The sequence below is a fragment of the Chiloscyllium punctatum genome, chromosome 5, assembly GCF_047496795.1.
Source record: "Chiloscyllium punctatum isolate Juve2018m chromosome 5, sChiPun1.3, whole genome shotgun sequence".
NCBI classification, from domain to species: domain Eukaryota; kingdom Metazoa; phylum Chordata; class Chondrichthyes; order Orectolobiformes; family Hemiscylliidae; genus Chiloscyllium; species Chiloscyllium punctatum.
Window position 1 is genome coordinate 40,194,906 of NC_092743.1, and position 18,067 is coordinate 40,212,972.

The 18,067-nt window shown below is 38.9% G+C and overlaps 1 protein-coding gene across 16 annotated transcripts in view; it reads left to right on the forward strand.

Annotated features, from left to right (window-relative positions):
- LOC140477012 (uncharacterized) overlaps positions 1-18,067 on the forward strand; it is a 426,283-nt gene that overhangs the window by 261,127 nt on the left and 147,089 nt on the right. For 14 of the 16 annotated variants that reach the window (XM_072570100.1, XM_072570102.1, XM_072570101.1 and 11 more), the window contains 4 exons: positions 2-133; positions 4,672-4,779; positions 6,605-6,715; positions 11,604-11,720. In XM_072570100.1, coding sequence (XP_072426201.1) covers positions 2-133; positions 4,672-4,779; positions 6,605-6,715; positions 11,604-11,720 — 468 coding nt within the window. The remainder of the gene's footprint in view (position 1; positions 134-4,671; positions 4,780-6,604; positions 6,716-11,603; positions 11,721-18,067) is intronic. The other 2 variants (XM_072570109.1, XM_072570113.1) reach the window with 2 other exon arrangements.

Below are 18,067 nucleotides of genomic sequence, written 5' to 3' on the forward strand. Positions count from 1 at the left end.
GGTATTTTGGAAAGACCTGATACCAAGGAGCTGTTCAACTTGGAAACAGTCTTACCTCCTGAACATGAGATGAAAGGTGCAACAATGTCTTGTCCAACACTTCAACACCTGAACTCTCTGGTCAAAGTTACAGGTAGGACTGAAAACTATCTTATATGCCCTTGGTTTTATGTTTACTACTTATCATACCCCAATCGCAAAATTTTGTTTGGTAGTTTCTAAGTAGAAGGTTTTCAGCAATAATATATTGAAAATGTATTGAAAATTGTGCAGTATTGCATCAAGTCATGAAAGATAAGAGTAGAAACAAATAAAATTTTTGTTTGTTGAAGGCAGAAAATGCAAAAAGCAAGCAGTAATGTTGTACATTAATTCAGTCATATTATTGAGCTTTGAATACCCTGTTATAAAGCAGATTCTAGCATTTAAATATCTTTTGAAGTGTAGCCAGGTCCCCTGTACAGCAATGTTGAAGTGCTAGGTTAGTCTATTTTAATTATGTTAGTTGCAATCTTTTCTAGTCACTGGAGAGGACAAACAGTGCCTTATTTAATGTCTCATTTCAAATCTGGTTCCTTAGACAATAGGACATTGCACACTCAGTACTGTATTAGAGTGTTAGCTAACATTATACTCTCAAATCTTTGGAGTGGAACGTGTATGACACCTTTTGATTGAGATGAGAGAGTTATACTGCTGTGTTCCAGTTGACAGCCAGGAAGGATGTGAAAGTGGGATGTATTGACTGGGACATTACCAGGAAAGAAGGGTTACATTTGCAAGGAGAGAGTTGAGAAACCAGAGTTCTGGAGAGTAAGGATGTCTTGAAATGATGTTGAATGTTTTGAACCTTATTAAAAGATTGCTGTAGGTTGTTTCCTTTCATTGGTAAGATACTAGTGAGAACATATCATTTTAAATTAATTGCCAATACTAAAAAGTGAAGTTAGAAAAAATACTTCAGGTAGAAATTGGTTAAACTATAATTATCTGTCACAAATCGCTGTTGAAGCAAGGGTTTTTTGATGGAACTTGATTATTTCTTAAACATTAAAAAAGTGGTGAATGAGAAGAATGGGATTAATCTAGGTTGAGTATTATAGGGTATGGGTACAAGTAGGAAATGAGATGCTAATCTGGGCAATGAAGGATAGCTGCAACATTCTCTCTTGATGTATCAGGCGCTTGTTTCAGTGCTGTCACATTTTTTAGGATTCTACAAATTGCTTTATTATAAGTAAGGTTCCAGTTATCATATTTCATAATGTTAAAAACAACTTGGGCTATTTTCACTGGTATATGTAGATCATTGTTAAAAATGATTGTGATACCAATTGTAGAGTTTTGTTTTCCTAAGGGAGAGAATAAGGGAGAAGTTGCGTGTTGAAGGAATGTTCTGTTTTCTTTCTAACAGACCATTATGTTTCAGAACATTGTATTGACATACATAAAAGTCCCCAGTGCAATGTTGAATTCAAATTTAACTTATGGTTGTGGATGGGTTTTTCCGTGTGCAATTGAACTAAACAGACCAAAGGGGATTTGCCTTCACCTCCCCAGCTTGTGTGGATTAGCTGATCACAGCTAAGGTGGCTGTAGAAATGCAAAAACTTCAGAACCTTTTAGCTAGGGATCATCTATTCTATGATTTTACTCCTAAGCTGTGGCAGTATGTCTAAATATTGTAAAAAGAACATGAATCTTCAATTCTTGTCAAATAGCCTTTTGTAGTTTTTGGCCCATTTTACTTATGATCAAACAGAAGGCATTTTTGAGAAGTTCCACGAAGCTTCTTGGATAAACAGGGAGCGAGAGCAGCTAGAATAGCCTGAGCTCAAGATTTTGGAACTTAAGCAGCAGCTGGAGTGCATGGCTGAGTGTTTTGTGGTTATCACATTTCAGGAGATGTCACCTTGCATCTTAGCTGTGTGCAGCTAAAAAAGAAAGAGCTGATCACAAGACAGCATTAGGCATCCGCTGAACAATGTACCCGCTCCCAGCATTGACTTCTGGTTTCAGAGGTTATGATGTGTGGACCTTGGAAGTCTGTACAGAAGAGAAAAAAAAACAACAAACATAGTCCAGAGTGCATCTCATACTCCAACCAATATTCACCATTGTCAATTGTCATTAAAACAATCTAGTTCACGGATGTCCTTCAGAGAAGGAAATCTGCCATCCTTGCCTGATCTGGCCAACTGTGTTTCTAGACCCTCAGAAATGTGGTTGACTTTTATCTTTCCCCTTAAATGGCTTATCAAGCCACTCCATTCAAGGACATCAGCAACAGGAATACACACTGCCTTTGCCAGCAATGTCTGAATCCTGTGCAGTAATAAAAGAAAAATAGAAAAGCTGACTAAACTTAAATGTTATCAGAACTGAATTGGATGCATATTAGAAAGCTGAGGAAGGTAAGAGTGAAGATTGTGGCCCTACTGGCTTTAATTTTCCCATGCCCTTTCAGTATAGGGGTGGTGTGCGAGGACTGAAAAAAGATAAACCCAGTAACTATAGGCTAGTCAATTTAATCTCCATGATGGCAAATCTTTTAGAAATAATAATGAGTCAAAATTAACAGTCATTTGGTCAAATGAGAATTAAGAAAGTAACATGGATTTGTTAAAGGTGGTTTTTCCTTTTATTCAATTATTGGATGTGGGCATTGCTGGATGGGCCAGAATTTGTGTCCATCACTGAAGTATAACTGCCTTCATGAACTGCTGCTGTCCATCGTACGTAGGTGGACCAATGATATTGATAGGTAAGATGTTTTCAGGTTTTTGACCCAATGATAGTGACAGCATGTTGATATATTTCCCAGTCTTGATGGTGAATAGTTTGATGGGGATCTTGCACCTGGTGGTGATCCCGTGTATTTACTAATCTTGTTCTTCTAGATGGAAGCAGTCGTGGGTTTGGAAGGTGCTGCCTAAGGAACTTGGAATTTATGCAGTTCATTTTGTAGATGGTGTTCACTGCAGATTGTGTTTAAAATATTTTAATTTTTGATTTGATACCACAGAGTTGGTGTGGGTAATGTGGTTGATGTGTACACGTCAAAAGCCTTTGTCAGGCAACCTAATAGATATGTTAGGCCATTAGAATAAAAAGTATACTGTAAGGTATACATTAGTATACATGGACAGCAATAATCTGCAAAAGGTAATAGATGGTTATGTTTTATTGCAAGGGGAATTGAATGCTAGAGTAGGAAAGTTCTACTTCAGGTTTACAGGGCACTGATGAGACAGCAGCTGGTGTACAGTGCTTGTTGCCATACTTACGGACAGATGTTAATATCTTGGAAGCAGTTCAGAGAAAACTTACTGGGCTAATATGTGGAATGAGTGGCTTATCCTATGAGGAAAGGCTAGACAGACGAAGTCTGTATTCTCTGGAGTTCAATAGTCAGCAGTGACTTAACTAAAACTTAAGGCCCAGAGGGAATTTAACTAGCATGGAGTTGGAAAGGATGGTTACTTGAGAGAATCTAGAATTAGGGGTCATGGTTTAAAATTAAGAGGCTGCCTATTTAAGACATAAATGAGCAATTTATTTTTGAGGGTTGAGTGTCTGGAATTCTCTTCCCTAAAAGGCAATGAATGGAAAACCTTTTAAATATTTTAAAATTGAAGGTGGCTAGATTCTTGATTGTCAAGGGTATGAAAGATTATTGGTGATATGCAGGCATGTGGATTTGAGGTTAAAATCAGATTGGCCAAGATGTTATTGAATAGTAGAGCAGGCTCAAAGGACTAAGTGGCTACTACTTGTTCTTTGTTTGCCATATAGTGGCAGCATAGATGGGAACTGATGAATACTGGTAAATACTCCAAAGTCAAGTGCTGTGGATGTTGGAAATCCAAAATAAAATTAGGAAGTACTGAAACTGTACAGCATTGCCACAGAAAGAAGCAGTTGATGTTTTGAGTTTAATGTGACACTTCCTCTGAACTCTGTAATTCTATGATTCTCAGTACCGACATATGTTAACAAACTGAGAAGGGAGATCCCTCGAAGGAGAGGCACACCATGTAGTGGTACTATGTAGGTAAAAAGAGAACAACCTTTAAAAAGGAGAAGTATGTGAAAATGATCAAGTGGAAACTGGTTGATTTTGTCATACTCTTTTCCAAGCAAAAGCTTTCATCCAGTTGTAATGGTAGGTGTTTATGGATATACATGGTGTGATATTGGTTAAGAGACAATATATAATTGAAGGAGCAACTGATATTAGTTTCTGAGTCAGTTAAATGGATTACGAAGTCTTTTCATTCTCAACTTTTCCATGCTCTTTCCACGTTCATGGCTGAGGCCTCAATTTCTACTTTGCACAAATTTTTAAGTTTCCTGATCTTTGCTCAGTATTACACCATGCTGTTTTTAAAAAAACTTAAACATGTAAGTACTTTTGTGACCTTGAGACATAGGGATATAGAGGCAAAGTGTTGTTACATCTAATGGAATAGTCTTGAAAATGAGTTCCTCGTTAATGTAGAAAAAATAAATCCTCCACCCAGGAATATCCAAAGAAAGCAGCTTCTATTTTGACGTCGAAGTGCAGTGCACATTCAACTGCTCATTCATGTGAATTATATATTTTTGTATGATGATCATGGAGTTGTCTAGATTTTAAGAAGTAAAATGTCCCCCTTCAACAACCTGCAGAAGACCTGTCATCTGAAGAAAAGAGAACCTCCGAATGCTCCCTAGTCTCTTCTGAAGAGATGGCTCATCCACAAGAACAAATGCTTGATTCCACGTGGCAAGCCACAGGTATACAGTGGTGAAAATTGAGTAAACTTTGTTTATTTGACTTGCTACAACACAGAACTTTATGATACCCAAAGTTCTTGGATATTTGCCAAAATGACCTTTACTAAGTTCTTGAAAAATTCAGTTTCTTACTTTCTCAATGCTAGTTAAACAAACAGCTGCCATCTCTTAGTTTTGAAGGCTTTCCTTCAATGTTGTTTCTCTATTTTTATTATTCTTAGCCTCATCAATCTTGCCTTGCCTTAATTAAAGTTTCTATATTCTTCTTTATTCTTGAAGCTGTGTCTTACAAACAATTCTGTTCTATCCTTCGATCTAGAAGTCGTCTTGTTAAGAACTTTGAGTACTCTTTAAAACCAAGTCTGTTCCAACTTTTGAACTGTTGCCATATCTTGGAGTATTTTCTTACCTAATAACTGTCTTGCATATCTCAGCAACATGCAGGGAAAAGCCTGTCTATAATGTGTTTCACTCTTTTCTAGCCTCCAAGCCTTTTCTTGCTCATATTGTGACTTTGTGTACGTCTTGTTTTGAGAATGTTGCTGTGGTCCATTCTTCTTTCTGTGCTTTCCTTTCTCATTCTTTGAGACTTTTTGAAAAACAAGCTTGACACCATCTAATCACTACTCCACGATTTGTAACACTTCTCTGTCATATTTGATACATGATTTATAGGGCTAGATCTGAATGCTAGCATTTGCAGCAATAATTCAATTTCCTCGCAGGATTTATACTTAAGATGTGATTTCAAAATGAACTATCTAAAACAAAAAGTCCCTTTCAGTCACTTCTGGCAGCAGCTCTGGCTCCAACAATTTTTAAAGACCAATTAGTGTCAAAAGATCAGAAAAATACATTTGTCTTAGTGATTTTTCATAGAATTGTAGAATGCCTACAGTGTGGAAACAGGACCTTTTGCCCAACAAGTCCACACCAGCCCTCTGAAGAGTAACCAACCCAGACCAATTCTCCTAATACATTACTGTATGTTACCCCTGACTAATGCACCTAACCCACACATCACTTGCCATTATGGGTAATTTAGCTTGGCCAGTTCACCTAACCTGCACTTCTTTGGATTGTTGGAGGAAACCGAAGCAACCAGATAAAACCCAAGCGCACACGGAGAATGTGCAGACTCCACACCGTCACCGGAGGCTGGAATCGAAGCTGGGTCCCTGGCACTGTGAGGCAGCAGTACTAACCACTGAGTCACTGTTTTCTGTTATCTGTTCATTTATTCCACAACCATTTACATTTCATGGTGAAAATGGCCCTCTGTTTGCTTCCATTGTCCTTCAAACCTAATACCATAATCAACCATTCTGACATTTTACTATCTTATTGATTTACCAAGGAGATTGAAATATAGAGCTACTAAAAGAGCTGGCTGTCCTCCTGTTTTTCACTCTTCCCTACCATCATGGTGCTTCTGGCTGGGATGCAACTGCAGAGCTACAAACATCCCACGCTCACTTCATCCAAGTGGCCATTATTCAGCTATGAGCTTAATTTGTGAACGTCAGGTCATCTGAGAGGAAACTTAAAATTCCATAACTCTGTTCTTTCCATATATATGCTCTCATATTTTCCAACAAAGTTGATGGTTGCAAATGGGGTTTTACCTATTTTAAAATTCCCCTTTGAAGCTCGAGGATGTTGAGCCCAAGTGTAACTGGATTGCATTCACAAAACAGTGCAAGAATTAAGATTGGGACTTCTATTCTGCATTGTTCAGTACTTCCAATAACATTTGAAAGAGGGTTCTTATTCAGTTGCATAATTCTTTTCTTGTAACTTACAAGCGTTTATTGTACTTATGCAGATTCCATGGCGACAGTTACAGCACCCTTAGCATTTGAAGAAGACCTTTGGGTTAATCAGGAGGAAGTAACAAATAGCAGCACCACACTTTCACCAGCAGAGCAAGAACTGAGTACGTAGAATGAAATTGTAGCAAATATGCACATGTTGCTGACATATTTTCTGAATTGTTTTGGGATGAAGAGTTCTGGAGACTTTGAAATGACTAATTTTCCAAATGATTGAAGACTGTGATTCATGAATTGCATAACAATTTATGGATGTGGCTAGCAAAGATTATTTAAAAAAATTACTGATCTCTGTGCTTTATGATTTAAGCTGTGTTAACAGTAGAAGTGCTGCGGTTGGACTTGCGTTTTTGTGCTAAGGATATGGATAAACATTGAAGATATAATTAGGTATTACTGTGAGTTCTCTTTGTAAGTCTTCATTGACCTCCTTTAAGATGGATTGTTGTTGACTGTATGACTTAGGAGCAGAAGTAGACCATTCAGTTGAGTCAGTCTACTCCACCATTCGATCAGACTGTAGCTAACCTGATAATCCTCTGCTTTGTTGCCTTTTCTCCACAGCCCTAATTCTCTTGCTGATTTAAAAAAAATGTCTATCTCAGCCCTGAATATACTCAATGATCAAATCTCTATAACCTCTGGGGTAAAGAATCCCACCTATTCACTATCCTCTGAGAAGAGAAACTAATCTCATCTCTGTCATAAATAAGCAAGTACAAACTCTGAGATTATGCTCTTTGGTCTGAGAATCTTCCACAAAGGGATTACAACCTTTCCACACACACCCTCTTTCCCCCTTGCCCACCCCAAGCCCTCTTCTCTGGACTGTCAACAATGCCAGTCTACCCTTCCTTAGATATGAGACCAGAGTTCACAGTATTCCAAGTCTCATGAGTGCCTTGTTAGTTACAGCAAGACATGCCTATTTTATACTCTATTCCCTTTGAAATAAAAGCTAACATTGCATTTGCCTTCCCCCATTACCCACTGAACTTTATATACTAGTTTTGATGATTCATGCCTCAGGATCACCCATACCCACCCCCACCTCCCCGCCCCCCCCCTCTCAGATCTTTGAATGCTGTGGCTATCTACACTCTCCAATTAAATAGCATTTAGCTCTTCTATCCTTCCTGCTGTCAAAGTGCACAACCTCACATTTTTCCTACTGTATACTCCATCTGACCTTTTGCCCACCCACTCAACTTGTTCATGACCTTCTGTAAGCCTTTTGTCATCCCCCTCACTTACCTTGACACCTGTTTTTGTCATCTGCAAGCTTGATCATATTACATTCACATTCGTCATCAAAATCATCAATATTTATCACAAATAATTGTGGCACTCCAGGACTGATCCCTTTGGTACTCCACGAATTGTAGATTGCAAATCTGAAAATGCATCTTTATCTGAACTCTATCCTCTGTCAGTTACCTAATCCCCATTTCAAACTGATATTATTCTGAATGCCAGAAACTCTCATCTTAAGTGGTCTCATGTGCTATACTTCATCAATGGCTTTTGGAAATCCAGATCACCTATATCTACTGGTTCCTCTTTATCTGTCATCCTTGATACTGCCGTGAAGGCGTCTGATAAATTTGTTAGGCATGAACAAGAAGCCATGCTGACTCTACTTGTAATGCATTTCAAAATGCTTGTTCGTTGTTTATAATGGTCGTAAGCACTTTGCCAATGGCATGTTAAGCTAATTGGCCTATAGTTTTAAAACTGTTGATTGTCTCCCTTTTTGAATAGAGGTATTAGACTAGCAGTTTTCCAGTCCTCTGGGACTGTTCCAGAATCTAAGGAGTTTTGGAAGATAACTAGCAATGTATGCATTATTTATGTAGCTATTTCCTTCCAAATCCTAGGATGTAAGCCATCTACTTTGCCACATTTGGTTTTTTTTCTCTTTCAATTTGAGTATCTTTAACTTACCTGGTTAACCATGGTTGGTTTATTCCCTTCCTGAATCTTCTTTCCTCAGTAGGAAATATGAACTGCTTTCTTTAACATCTTCTATTGTCCCTCAACTGTCTTTTCTGATGAGCCACTTTCCCAGTCTACTCCAATCAACTTTATCCTCCATTCTTTTGTAACTGCCCTTATTTAAAAGTAATACAATTGTTTCTTACCCAAGTTTCTCACTCTGAAACTGATAAATGCTGTGATACTATGGTAATTGTTTCCTAGATAATTTTTATTATTCTGGGGTGAGTTATTAAAACTGCCTCATTACACATTGCCAAGTCCAAAATAGCCTGATTCCTGTTTGCATCCACAACATATTATTCTAGTAAACCCTCTGCCAATTTGATCTTCCCAATCTACATGAAGATTAAAGTCACCCATTTCTAATTGTACTTTTTTTTTTACATGCCCTCATTATCTTTCTTTTCTTTTTCTGTTCTACAATGTAGCTGTTGTTAAGGGGTTGTTAGATTAATTCCACCAGTACTTACTTTCCCTTGTTATTTCTTTCCTCCATCCATATAGATTCTAACCTCCCAAGCCAAAATTATTTCTTGCTACTATACTTATTTTATCCTTTATTAATGAAGCTAATTCACTATCCTTTCCTTCCCGCCAGTCCTCCTGAAATGTCATGTACATGTAATTATTTGGTTCTCTGATTTGATCACCTTGTAACCATGTATCCATAATGGCTATAAGGTCATACACATTAATGTTTATTTGTGATATTAATAAATGTATTTTGTTCTGAATGCTAAGCATATTTTAGTAAAAGGCCATTAGTTTTGCCTTTTTTTTTAACCACTTCTCCCTCTTAAAACCTACTTGTTGCCTTTTTTAAAATGTTGGCATGTTTTGCCCCTTCCTGTCTGGATAACATTGCCAAAAACATTGCTCTGAAATGTTGTCATATCCTTATGCTTTGTAAAATCCATCCCTTCTCTCCATTAGTTTGAAACGCTCTCAACAGCCTTTCTAATTCAGTTTGCCAGGGCACTCAACATGGTTGACGTAAGGTCCATCTCAACGGAACAGCTCCCTTCCATTCCACTGCTCTGTGAACTGAAAACCATTCCTGCCAAACCAATCTTTGATCCATCCATATAACCCCTTGATTTTAGCTACGTGTAGAATGGTATAGTAAATAAAGTAATAATCTCAATACTGAGATTATTACCTTGCAAGTTCTGCTTTGCAACTTAGCTTCTAACTATTCAAATCTTGAAAAGATGTCCTTAAACCAGGTAAGCAATGTGGAGTTCAGGGCTCATGATTGAAAAGAGCAGTACGTATTCTCAAAATTATGATGTCCCCAACAACTACTATATTTCTATTTCTTCCCTTATATAGGATTGGTCCCTGTACCATAATGCATTCGTCAGTTTGCTCATTCTCCTACAAGCCCTGCTTTTGTCCAGAAGCTTGCAAGAATCAAGGATGGTTGTAGGGGCTAAGATTTCTCAGAAGCTACCCTTGGGTCTCCATGCCTTTCTTACCTTTGGTGACATACATCTGCCCTGATCACAGACCAATTTGAATTACCTAGTCTGTGGTAAAGCATCTCCTGTGGGGAGAAAAAATGTCGAGGTCATTTTACCCCCATCTGATGTGGTATGCGCAGCTCGGACTCCAGCCCCTCAACTCTACCTGCAAACACCTTGTTACAAATATATTCACTCTGGATCACCTTGGTGTCTGTTAGTTCCACATGCTACAAGAGCAATGCGTCATCTGATCTGCCATCTCTATCCTAATGTTATTTTTAACTGACGTAATATCCCTTCTCTTTACACATAGAAAATTTCCCCACTTGTTATACTTTATGGTAATTTCTTTTTACACCAGTATCAATTTTGTATTTAAGCTCTTTGTCAGAAAAGGAGAGAAAAAATTTGGCTAAATTCCTAAGCACAAACGAACAGCTTTATTTTTTAATTGAAAGACTAGAAATGCTCATTTATCCTACTCAAACAGCTACTACACGTAGGTAAAAGCAATCAAATGTGTTTCTTGTTCTTTTGTCTCATTCCTTGAGACATTTAACTCTGGAAGCTGCAGAGAGTTAGCTACTTATACATGCTCCCAAGACAAAGGGTCTAACTGAAACATTTAATGTCATATATAGTTAAGGTGCTCCTTTCCTCCTGCAGCAGGCTGGAGGGCAAGTCCCTGTTTAATGGCAAGTATAAATTAAATTAGATTAAAGTGCATATGTACAAATTTCAGATTAGGTCTTACTCAACAGATGAATGCACTGAGTCCTATTGAACTGCGTTTGTTAGTGGAATGATATTGATCTTAAACATGGATGGTAGTGACAATGACGAGGGGTCGTCAATTTTAAATTGTCAATCCAATATAAGAGTGAGGAGAGCTGTTGGGAGAAATGTTTTATGTAGTAGGTAGACACACCAAGGGACACTTTGGAAGGTTCAACAAGAGACCATCCTATAATATTATGGGAGTATGCATGAATGTTTGAAGCAGTAAAGGAAAGGGATAAAAATGAAATGTGGATACTGGGTTTACTCAGTTTTGGCAGAATCTGTGGAGAGAGGAAAACCGTTTCAGTGTGAGAAGTTACATGCTCTTGAAAGGGGTGGAAGGAGAAAGCATAAAAGGAAAGTGTCTGCAATAGGGTAGGATGAAGGGGAGATTAAGTGGTACCAGTGATGTGGAATAAAAGGCAAAGAGAATGGTGATGGTAGGTAGTAAAGAGACAAAGCATTTGTCCAGCGTGAATGTATATATCAAATCAATGAACAGCTTTGTCCAAAAGCAAAAATATGAATTGCCAAATGGTACTGGACAAAAAAGTCCAAAATGAGGAATGGAACTCCTTCTGAAAATGCACACAAAGTAGAATAATTGATTGAATTTGCAGGATGTGGTGGACTGTAAACCTTTATCTTTTTATCATAAGTTTGGAAATAGTATCACTAACTGACTTGTTTTTATATGAACTTAGAAAGGTTTCAGATCTGTTTTATAAATCTACCATCCTGTTTGTAGGCACAGAACTCTCAGGAAGTCTGGCTGAAGTAAACTTATGGGAAAAAGAGACATTACTAACTGATTTACCAACCAAACCAGCTCAGCAGCACATGGAGCCTACACAGGAAGTAACAGGTAAGCAGTGAAATTTAACATCTAGCATTATATTTGGAGTTTAATAGTGTCTTTTTGGTAAATATACTGACCAATTTGTTGCTGAGTCACACATCAGAAAGACCCTGGTTCAATCATATGTTTGTGTTGAGTTATGTATTCTTGAACAGAACAACATTTAATGTTGCTGTTGTGTTAGAGAATGGATTAGCTACTAAAATTCCTGGTCTGATGATTATCTAATGCATCTAGTTAAAATGTTCTCACATGATCATGGCTTGGCTGCAATCTTCCCACATTTGATTTTTACCTGGACTCTTACATGAAGAATGGTCAATATTGGGCTGTGGAACACAATGTCACCCAATCTCTTGAGAGCAACCTCCCCACCCCCTCTCCTCCTCCACCCCAAAGCAAAGCATGTCTGCCTAATGGAGAGCAGGACATGATTAGCTGGTGTAAGAGAAATCAAGTTATCGGCTGAGAGGCGATCTTAAGATTGCTTGCTTTATATTGGAGTATTGTGTGGGGAATAAAGAATATAGATTGCAGTTAGCCCAGGTTGAATCAGGCAATTTTGTTTTTCTGTGTACGATCTATTTTTGACTAATATAGCTGGAGTGCTTTCTATTACTGCAGTCGCTGTGGATATGTTCACCAGCTCGACACCCAAGCTACAAACGTTCACACAATCCTTGAGCTTTCTAATACTGTAAGGTGTAGTAGGCTAGATTTTTTTAAAATAATCCTGGATTATAGGACACTGCTAGCACAAGAAATTATTGCTTATCTCCAGCTGCTCAGCCATTTTGAGGACAGTTAAGAGTCAACCACATTGCTGGTTGAGTCTGGAATCACATGTAGGCCAGATTGGGTAAAATGGCACATTTTCTTCCCTAAAAGGCATTCATGAACTAGAAAGGTTTTTATAACTACCTCCACAGATACCATTACTGATTAGTTTTTTTTCATTCTAGTTGAGAACATAAGAATTGGAGCAGGAATAGGCAACTCAGCCCCTCAAGCTTGCTCCACCATTTAATACACTTATGGCTAATCTCATTTTAGCATCATCTTCACTTTCTAGCCTGCTCTCCAGAACTCTTCAACACCTACTAACTAAATATCTTGCTATCTCCTCAAATTCCTGGCATCCACTGCTGTCCAGAGTAGTGAATGTCACAGATTCATGACCCTCTGAGAGAAGTAATTCTTCCTCATCTCAGTTTTAAATCTGCTATCCTTTACTTAAAATTATGACCTCTCGTTCTAGAATGCTCACAAGGAAATGTCCTGTCTACATCTAGTTTGTCAATCCCCTTAAGCCTCTTATATGCCTCGATTAGATTAGATTCCCTACAGTGCAGAAGCAGGCCCTTCGATCCAATAAGTCCACACTGACCCTCCAAACAGTAACCCATCCAGACCCATTCCCCTACTCCCTACTAATGCACCTATCACTACGGGCAATTTAGCATGGCCAATTCACCTGACCTGCACATCTTTGGGTTGTAGGAGAAAACTGGAGCACCCAGCGGAAACACACGCAGACACTGGGAGAATGTGCAAACTCCACGCAGACAGTTGCCCGAGGCTGGAATTGCTAACCACTGAGCCATGGTGCTGTCCTAGAATGAGATCTCTTCACATTCTGCTAAACTCCAGAGCATATAGGCCTAAACTACTCAATCAGTTGTCACAAGACAAATCTTTCATCTCTGGAATCAATCTAGTGAATCTTTTTCTGAACTGCCTGCAATGTAACTACGTCGTCCTCAACTAAGGTAACCAAAATTATACACAATACTTCAGGTGTCATATCTCAAATATCTTGCAGGATTATAGCAAAACTTCTGTGCTTTTATACCCTACTCATTTAACAATAAATACCAAAATTCCATTTGCTTTCCTTATTAGTTGCTGTATCTGCATACTAATTTCCTGTGATTCATGCAGGAGGACAACCAGATCCCTTTGCACTGAAGCACTGTGAAGTTTCTCCCCATTTAGATACTAAGTTGCCTTTCTATACCTCCCACTAAAATGGAAAGCCTCACACTTATCCGTGTTATCTGCCAAATTTTGGCTCATTCACCAAACCTATCCATATTTTTCGTAAATGTGTTAGTCATAATGTTGTACAGCATGGAAACAACTCATCCATGCTGACCAGATATCCTTCTTATTCATATACCCATCCAGGTGCCTTTAAAATGACATTATTGTAGCAGCCTTACCACTACTTCAACAGCTCATTCCATACATACACTACCTGCTGTGGGTGAAAAAGTTGTCCATTAGGCCCATTTTAAATCTTTCTCCTCTTACCTAAAACTTATGCCCTCTAGTTTTGGACTCCCCTATCCAAAGTTTCTTAATTGCAACTTACTTTCCCGCCTATTTTAGTGTCATCTGTAAACCTGGTTGCAGTTCATTCTATTCCTGCATCCAAGTCAATAACATAGACTATAAGTAATTGGGGCCCCAAGGACTGAACCAAGTGACACCCTACTTAGCTACATCTTGCCAACCAGACAAAGACCCATTTATCCAAAATCTATGCTTTCTGTTGGTTAGCCAGTTGTCTATCCAAGCTAATAAATTGCCCCAATCCCATATAATCTTATTTTGTGTATTAGCCTTTTTGTGCAATACTTCTCTACTGTCATGTTACATGTACAGGATCCCTATGATCAACCTTGCTTGTTACATCTTTGAAGGACTCGCGCAGCTCTAGATTTGTAGGATACTGAATTTACATTGCCTGGCTGTTGTATTGGAATCTGAATGTGTGGCTCCAGATTTTTGGTTGTACTGGACTATGCATCCATACCCTTAAGTATAATATTAAACCAGGAATCTAGTAATCATGAGTTCACATTCCACCATGGCAGTTGCACGATTGTGTTCAATTTTAAAGGTCATTTGTAGGTTGACACCAGAAAGTTTACAATAAAAAACTACCAGGTTGTGACAACCAAACATCTTTGATAGTGTCCTGAAAGGAAGAAAGTCTACCATCCCTATCCCGTCTGATCTGCTTGATCTATGCATACAAGGTGATTGACCATCTGTGCCTTTCCCAGCACAATCTCAGCAATCGTTGTTACTCTGCCACTGTCATTCATACCTTGTGAACAAAGTAAAAGGAGAAGGTCTTTATATCATACATCAATAAAACCATTTCTAAATTCACATTTATGGGCTAGTTGTGATACATACACTAGAATAATGAAGGGGAGTCTTATGCAACCAGCATGGTGTTTTACAGGATGCTTGAACATTAGTTGTCTCATATTACACAAGATACCATACTCCTGAATTTGTTCTAAGGCGATAAACAGAGTTTCTGAGTGATAAAACTGTTTGGAATTTGATCTTGTGCATTTTATTCTCTTAGCACTCCTCTTCCTCACTCTGATTATCCACTGTGATGCTCTGTACGATATTTAATTTAGTGATGTGAGCCTTGTACTTTGCAACTTTATACTTGTCCACAGCAAGTAACCTAATGTGGGGGATGTTTACTCCTTCTAAATAAGTGATGACATGATTACGACTCTGAAATGCCAGGGGTAGCAGTTTTACTGTCTGACAGGACATTATATTTTCCAGGGGAGGGGCAATAAACCATTTCATTTAAAACTTGGGCTTGTTGCTGCAATCAGCAATTATTTAACTTTTTTCTGTATCACTTCAGAGTCGTTGAGGAGAAGTTGCTCAATTTTGTTTGAACATAGAACATTACAATGCAGTACAGGTGCTTCGGCCCTTGATGTTGCGCCAATCTGAAGCGCATCTCACCTACACTGTTCCATTATCATCCATGTGTTTATCCAATGACCATCTAAACGTCCTTAAAGTTGACCAGGAGTTAAGGAGAGGCTTAATTCAGCAGTGCTTAGGTAAATGGCTGGCAACAGCTTTAATATTGGGGAAGCAGGCTAGTTGAAGGGATCTGCCATTTTGGACACATTTTAATAGGTGAGATAGATGAGAAAACAAGTTTCGGGGGTCGAAGGTTTCCAGTTTTTCACTGTGTAGGGCCTATCTCCTTGTCTATCAACAAACCTCATCTTTGAGTTCCACAATGGTGTGACTTTAAATGCTCTTCTTTCAAAACTGTCACTTTTTCTGATTGTTCTGAATAAACTGAATTCAGCACTTCTCCTCAATCTTTTTTAGAAGCAAGTTTTAAACCAATGTACGGCAGAATTGATTGACCTGACATTCTCTTTTACTGAAGCTTTGCAGTTAGTAGGTGGAGGGGGTTGTGTCATGGAGTATATGCAGATTGGGTTCAGTTAGCAATGCACTGTAAAATGCAATAATAAGATGTACAGACTACCGTTATCACCAAAATGCACTGAGATTGTTCAATTAAGTGAGGCCTGAGGCAAGCCAGTAGAACTGTGCCTTTCTGGAGGGAGAAAGAGCAAGGTTCATCCTCTTAATTTGGTTTCTATGAAGTGACTGCCTGCTAGTATGTTCAAATGGAGGTGTCTACTGAGCGTTTGTGGAGCATGGCTGTGATGCCTGTTACAAAAGCATAGCTCACCAATACTCATGCCCAGATACGCGTGATTTACAGCATAGTGGACAAAATACTAGAAAAATTGCCAGTTTGGGGAATAATCCTCAACGGTATTTAAACCCCTCAAGGGAGTAGTGGGAAGGCTATTAAGTGGAATAGGAGGGGCCATATGGTTATAGTGCAGTAAATTGGCATTATAATATCCTCTGCCAAGAAGTGAGGTTTGAAAGCTGTAAGCTGCAATCCTTGTCGTTCAGTCCGTAGATTCAGAATATGAATTGAGCATTGCTGCACCGCCAAGAGAGGGAAAGCAATGGGCATTGTGTAGTAACATTTTCCAGCCATGGGAAGAACACATCTGACAAGAATCACTGAGGAATGATGATTGTTCATTACGGTTTTAAAATTTGAACTATTTGTTTCAATACAATGAGCACAAATCTGTAATCTACAATGTTTCTGATTAGTATTGTTATTTCTCCTATTTGCCTGTAGTTAATGGTTTGATGAGGGGAGCTGCAGGTATTAATTTCACCCAATGTCATGAAAACTACCTATAAGGCAGAAATAAAAGATGGAGGGAGCAGGAGTATAGGTTTTCAATCATATTATAGACTGTGTTCATCTCTTCTGCTCCTCCTTCCCCTGAATTAATGGTAGCTTTGTTTCATCTGGTGTGGCACTAATCCTTAAAGACCCAAAGACTTGAGAAGTGTTGCATTCAATGGTCCATTGGGTAAACATACTCCATCAAAATTACAACATGAAAACAGTGCAACCACTGTCACGGTTTTTCCTTCATATTTATCTGTCCAGCTCCCATCTCCTCCTAACGCAGTTTTTTTTCCCTCATGGAGTCAAATAATCATTACAGCACAAAAGACCATTCAACCCGTTGTGGTCTCTGCTCACACTCCTAGAAGCAGTGCAAATACTGCCCCTCTCCAACTTTAATCTTTAGTATTGACACACTCTCAGCATGAGCCAGTAACCTTCGAATCCCGTGTATTGATTAGATTAGATTAGATTACTTAGATTACTTACAGTGTGGAACCAGGCCCTTCGGCCCAACAAGTCCACACCGCCCCGCCGAAGTGCAACCCACCCCTACCCCTACCCCTTACCTAACACTAGGGGCAATTTAGCATGGCCAATTCACCTGGCCTGCACATCTTTGGACTGTGGGAGGAAACCAGAGCACCCGGAGGAAACCCCAGCAGACACGGGGAGAATGTGCAAACTCCACACAGAGAGTCGCCTGAGGCGGGAACTGAACCCGGGTCTCTAGCGCTGTGAGGCAGCAGTGCTAACCACTGTGCCACCATGCAGCCCCTGCTTGCACAAACCTTTCCTTGACCTTTTTTCTAAAGGTACATCTTGTAACTATGACCCTTTCTGCTACATTGGAAATATTGGAAAGAACGTGCTGCTCCTTTGTGTTCCACTTTTTTCTAACTTTAAACACTTTTATTGTCCCATTATGTGATGTCGGTCAGATAGTCTGGTTTCAGTGAGGATTAGTGAAGAATGTATTTATTCCAGGTCACTTGGGAAAGTTTCCTGACTTGAAACCACAGTCTTCTGGCTCAGAAGTGTCTGTGTTATCATGGGCCATGGCTAACATCATTGTATGAGACTGTGGGTCCTTAGTCCACATGAGTGATGTAAGGACATAATCTGAGATTTCTGCTCAATACAACACAGTGTGATGCTGAAGGAACGTTGCACATTCAGTTGGTACTGTTGTTGTGGATATACCACCAAAATGAAGCATCATCATCTCTCTCTTGGGTGGATATGTAAAACCTCATAGTTCCATTGCAAAGAGCAAAGG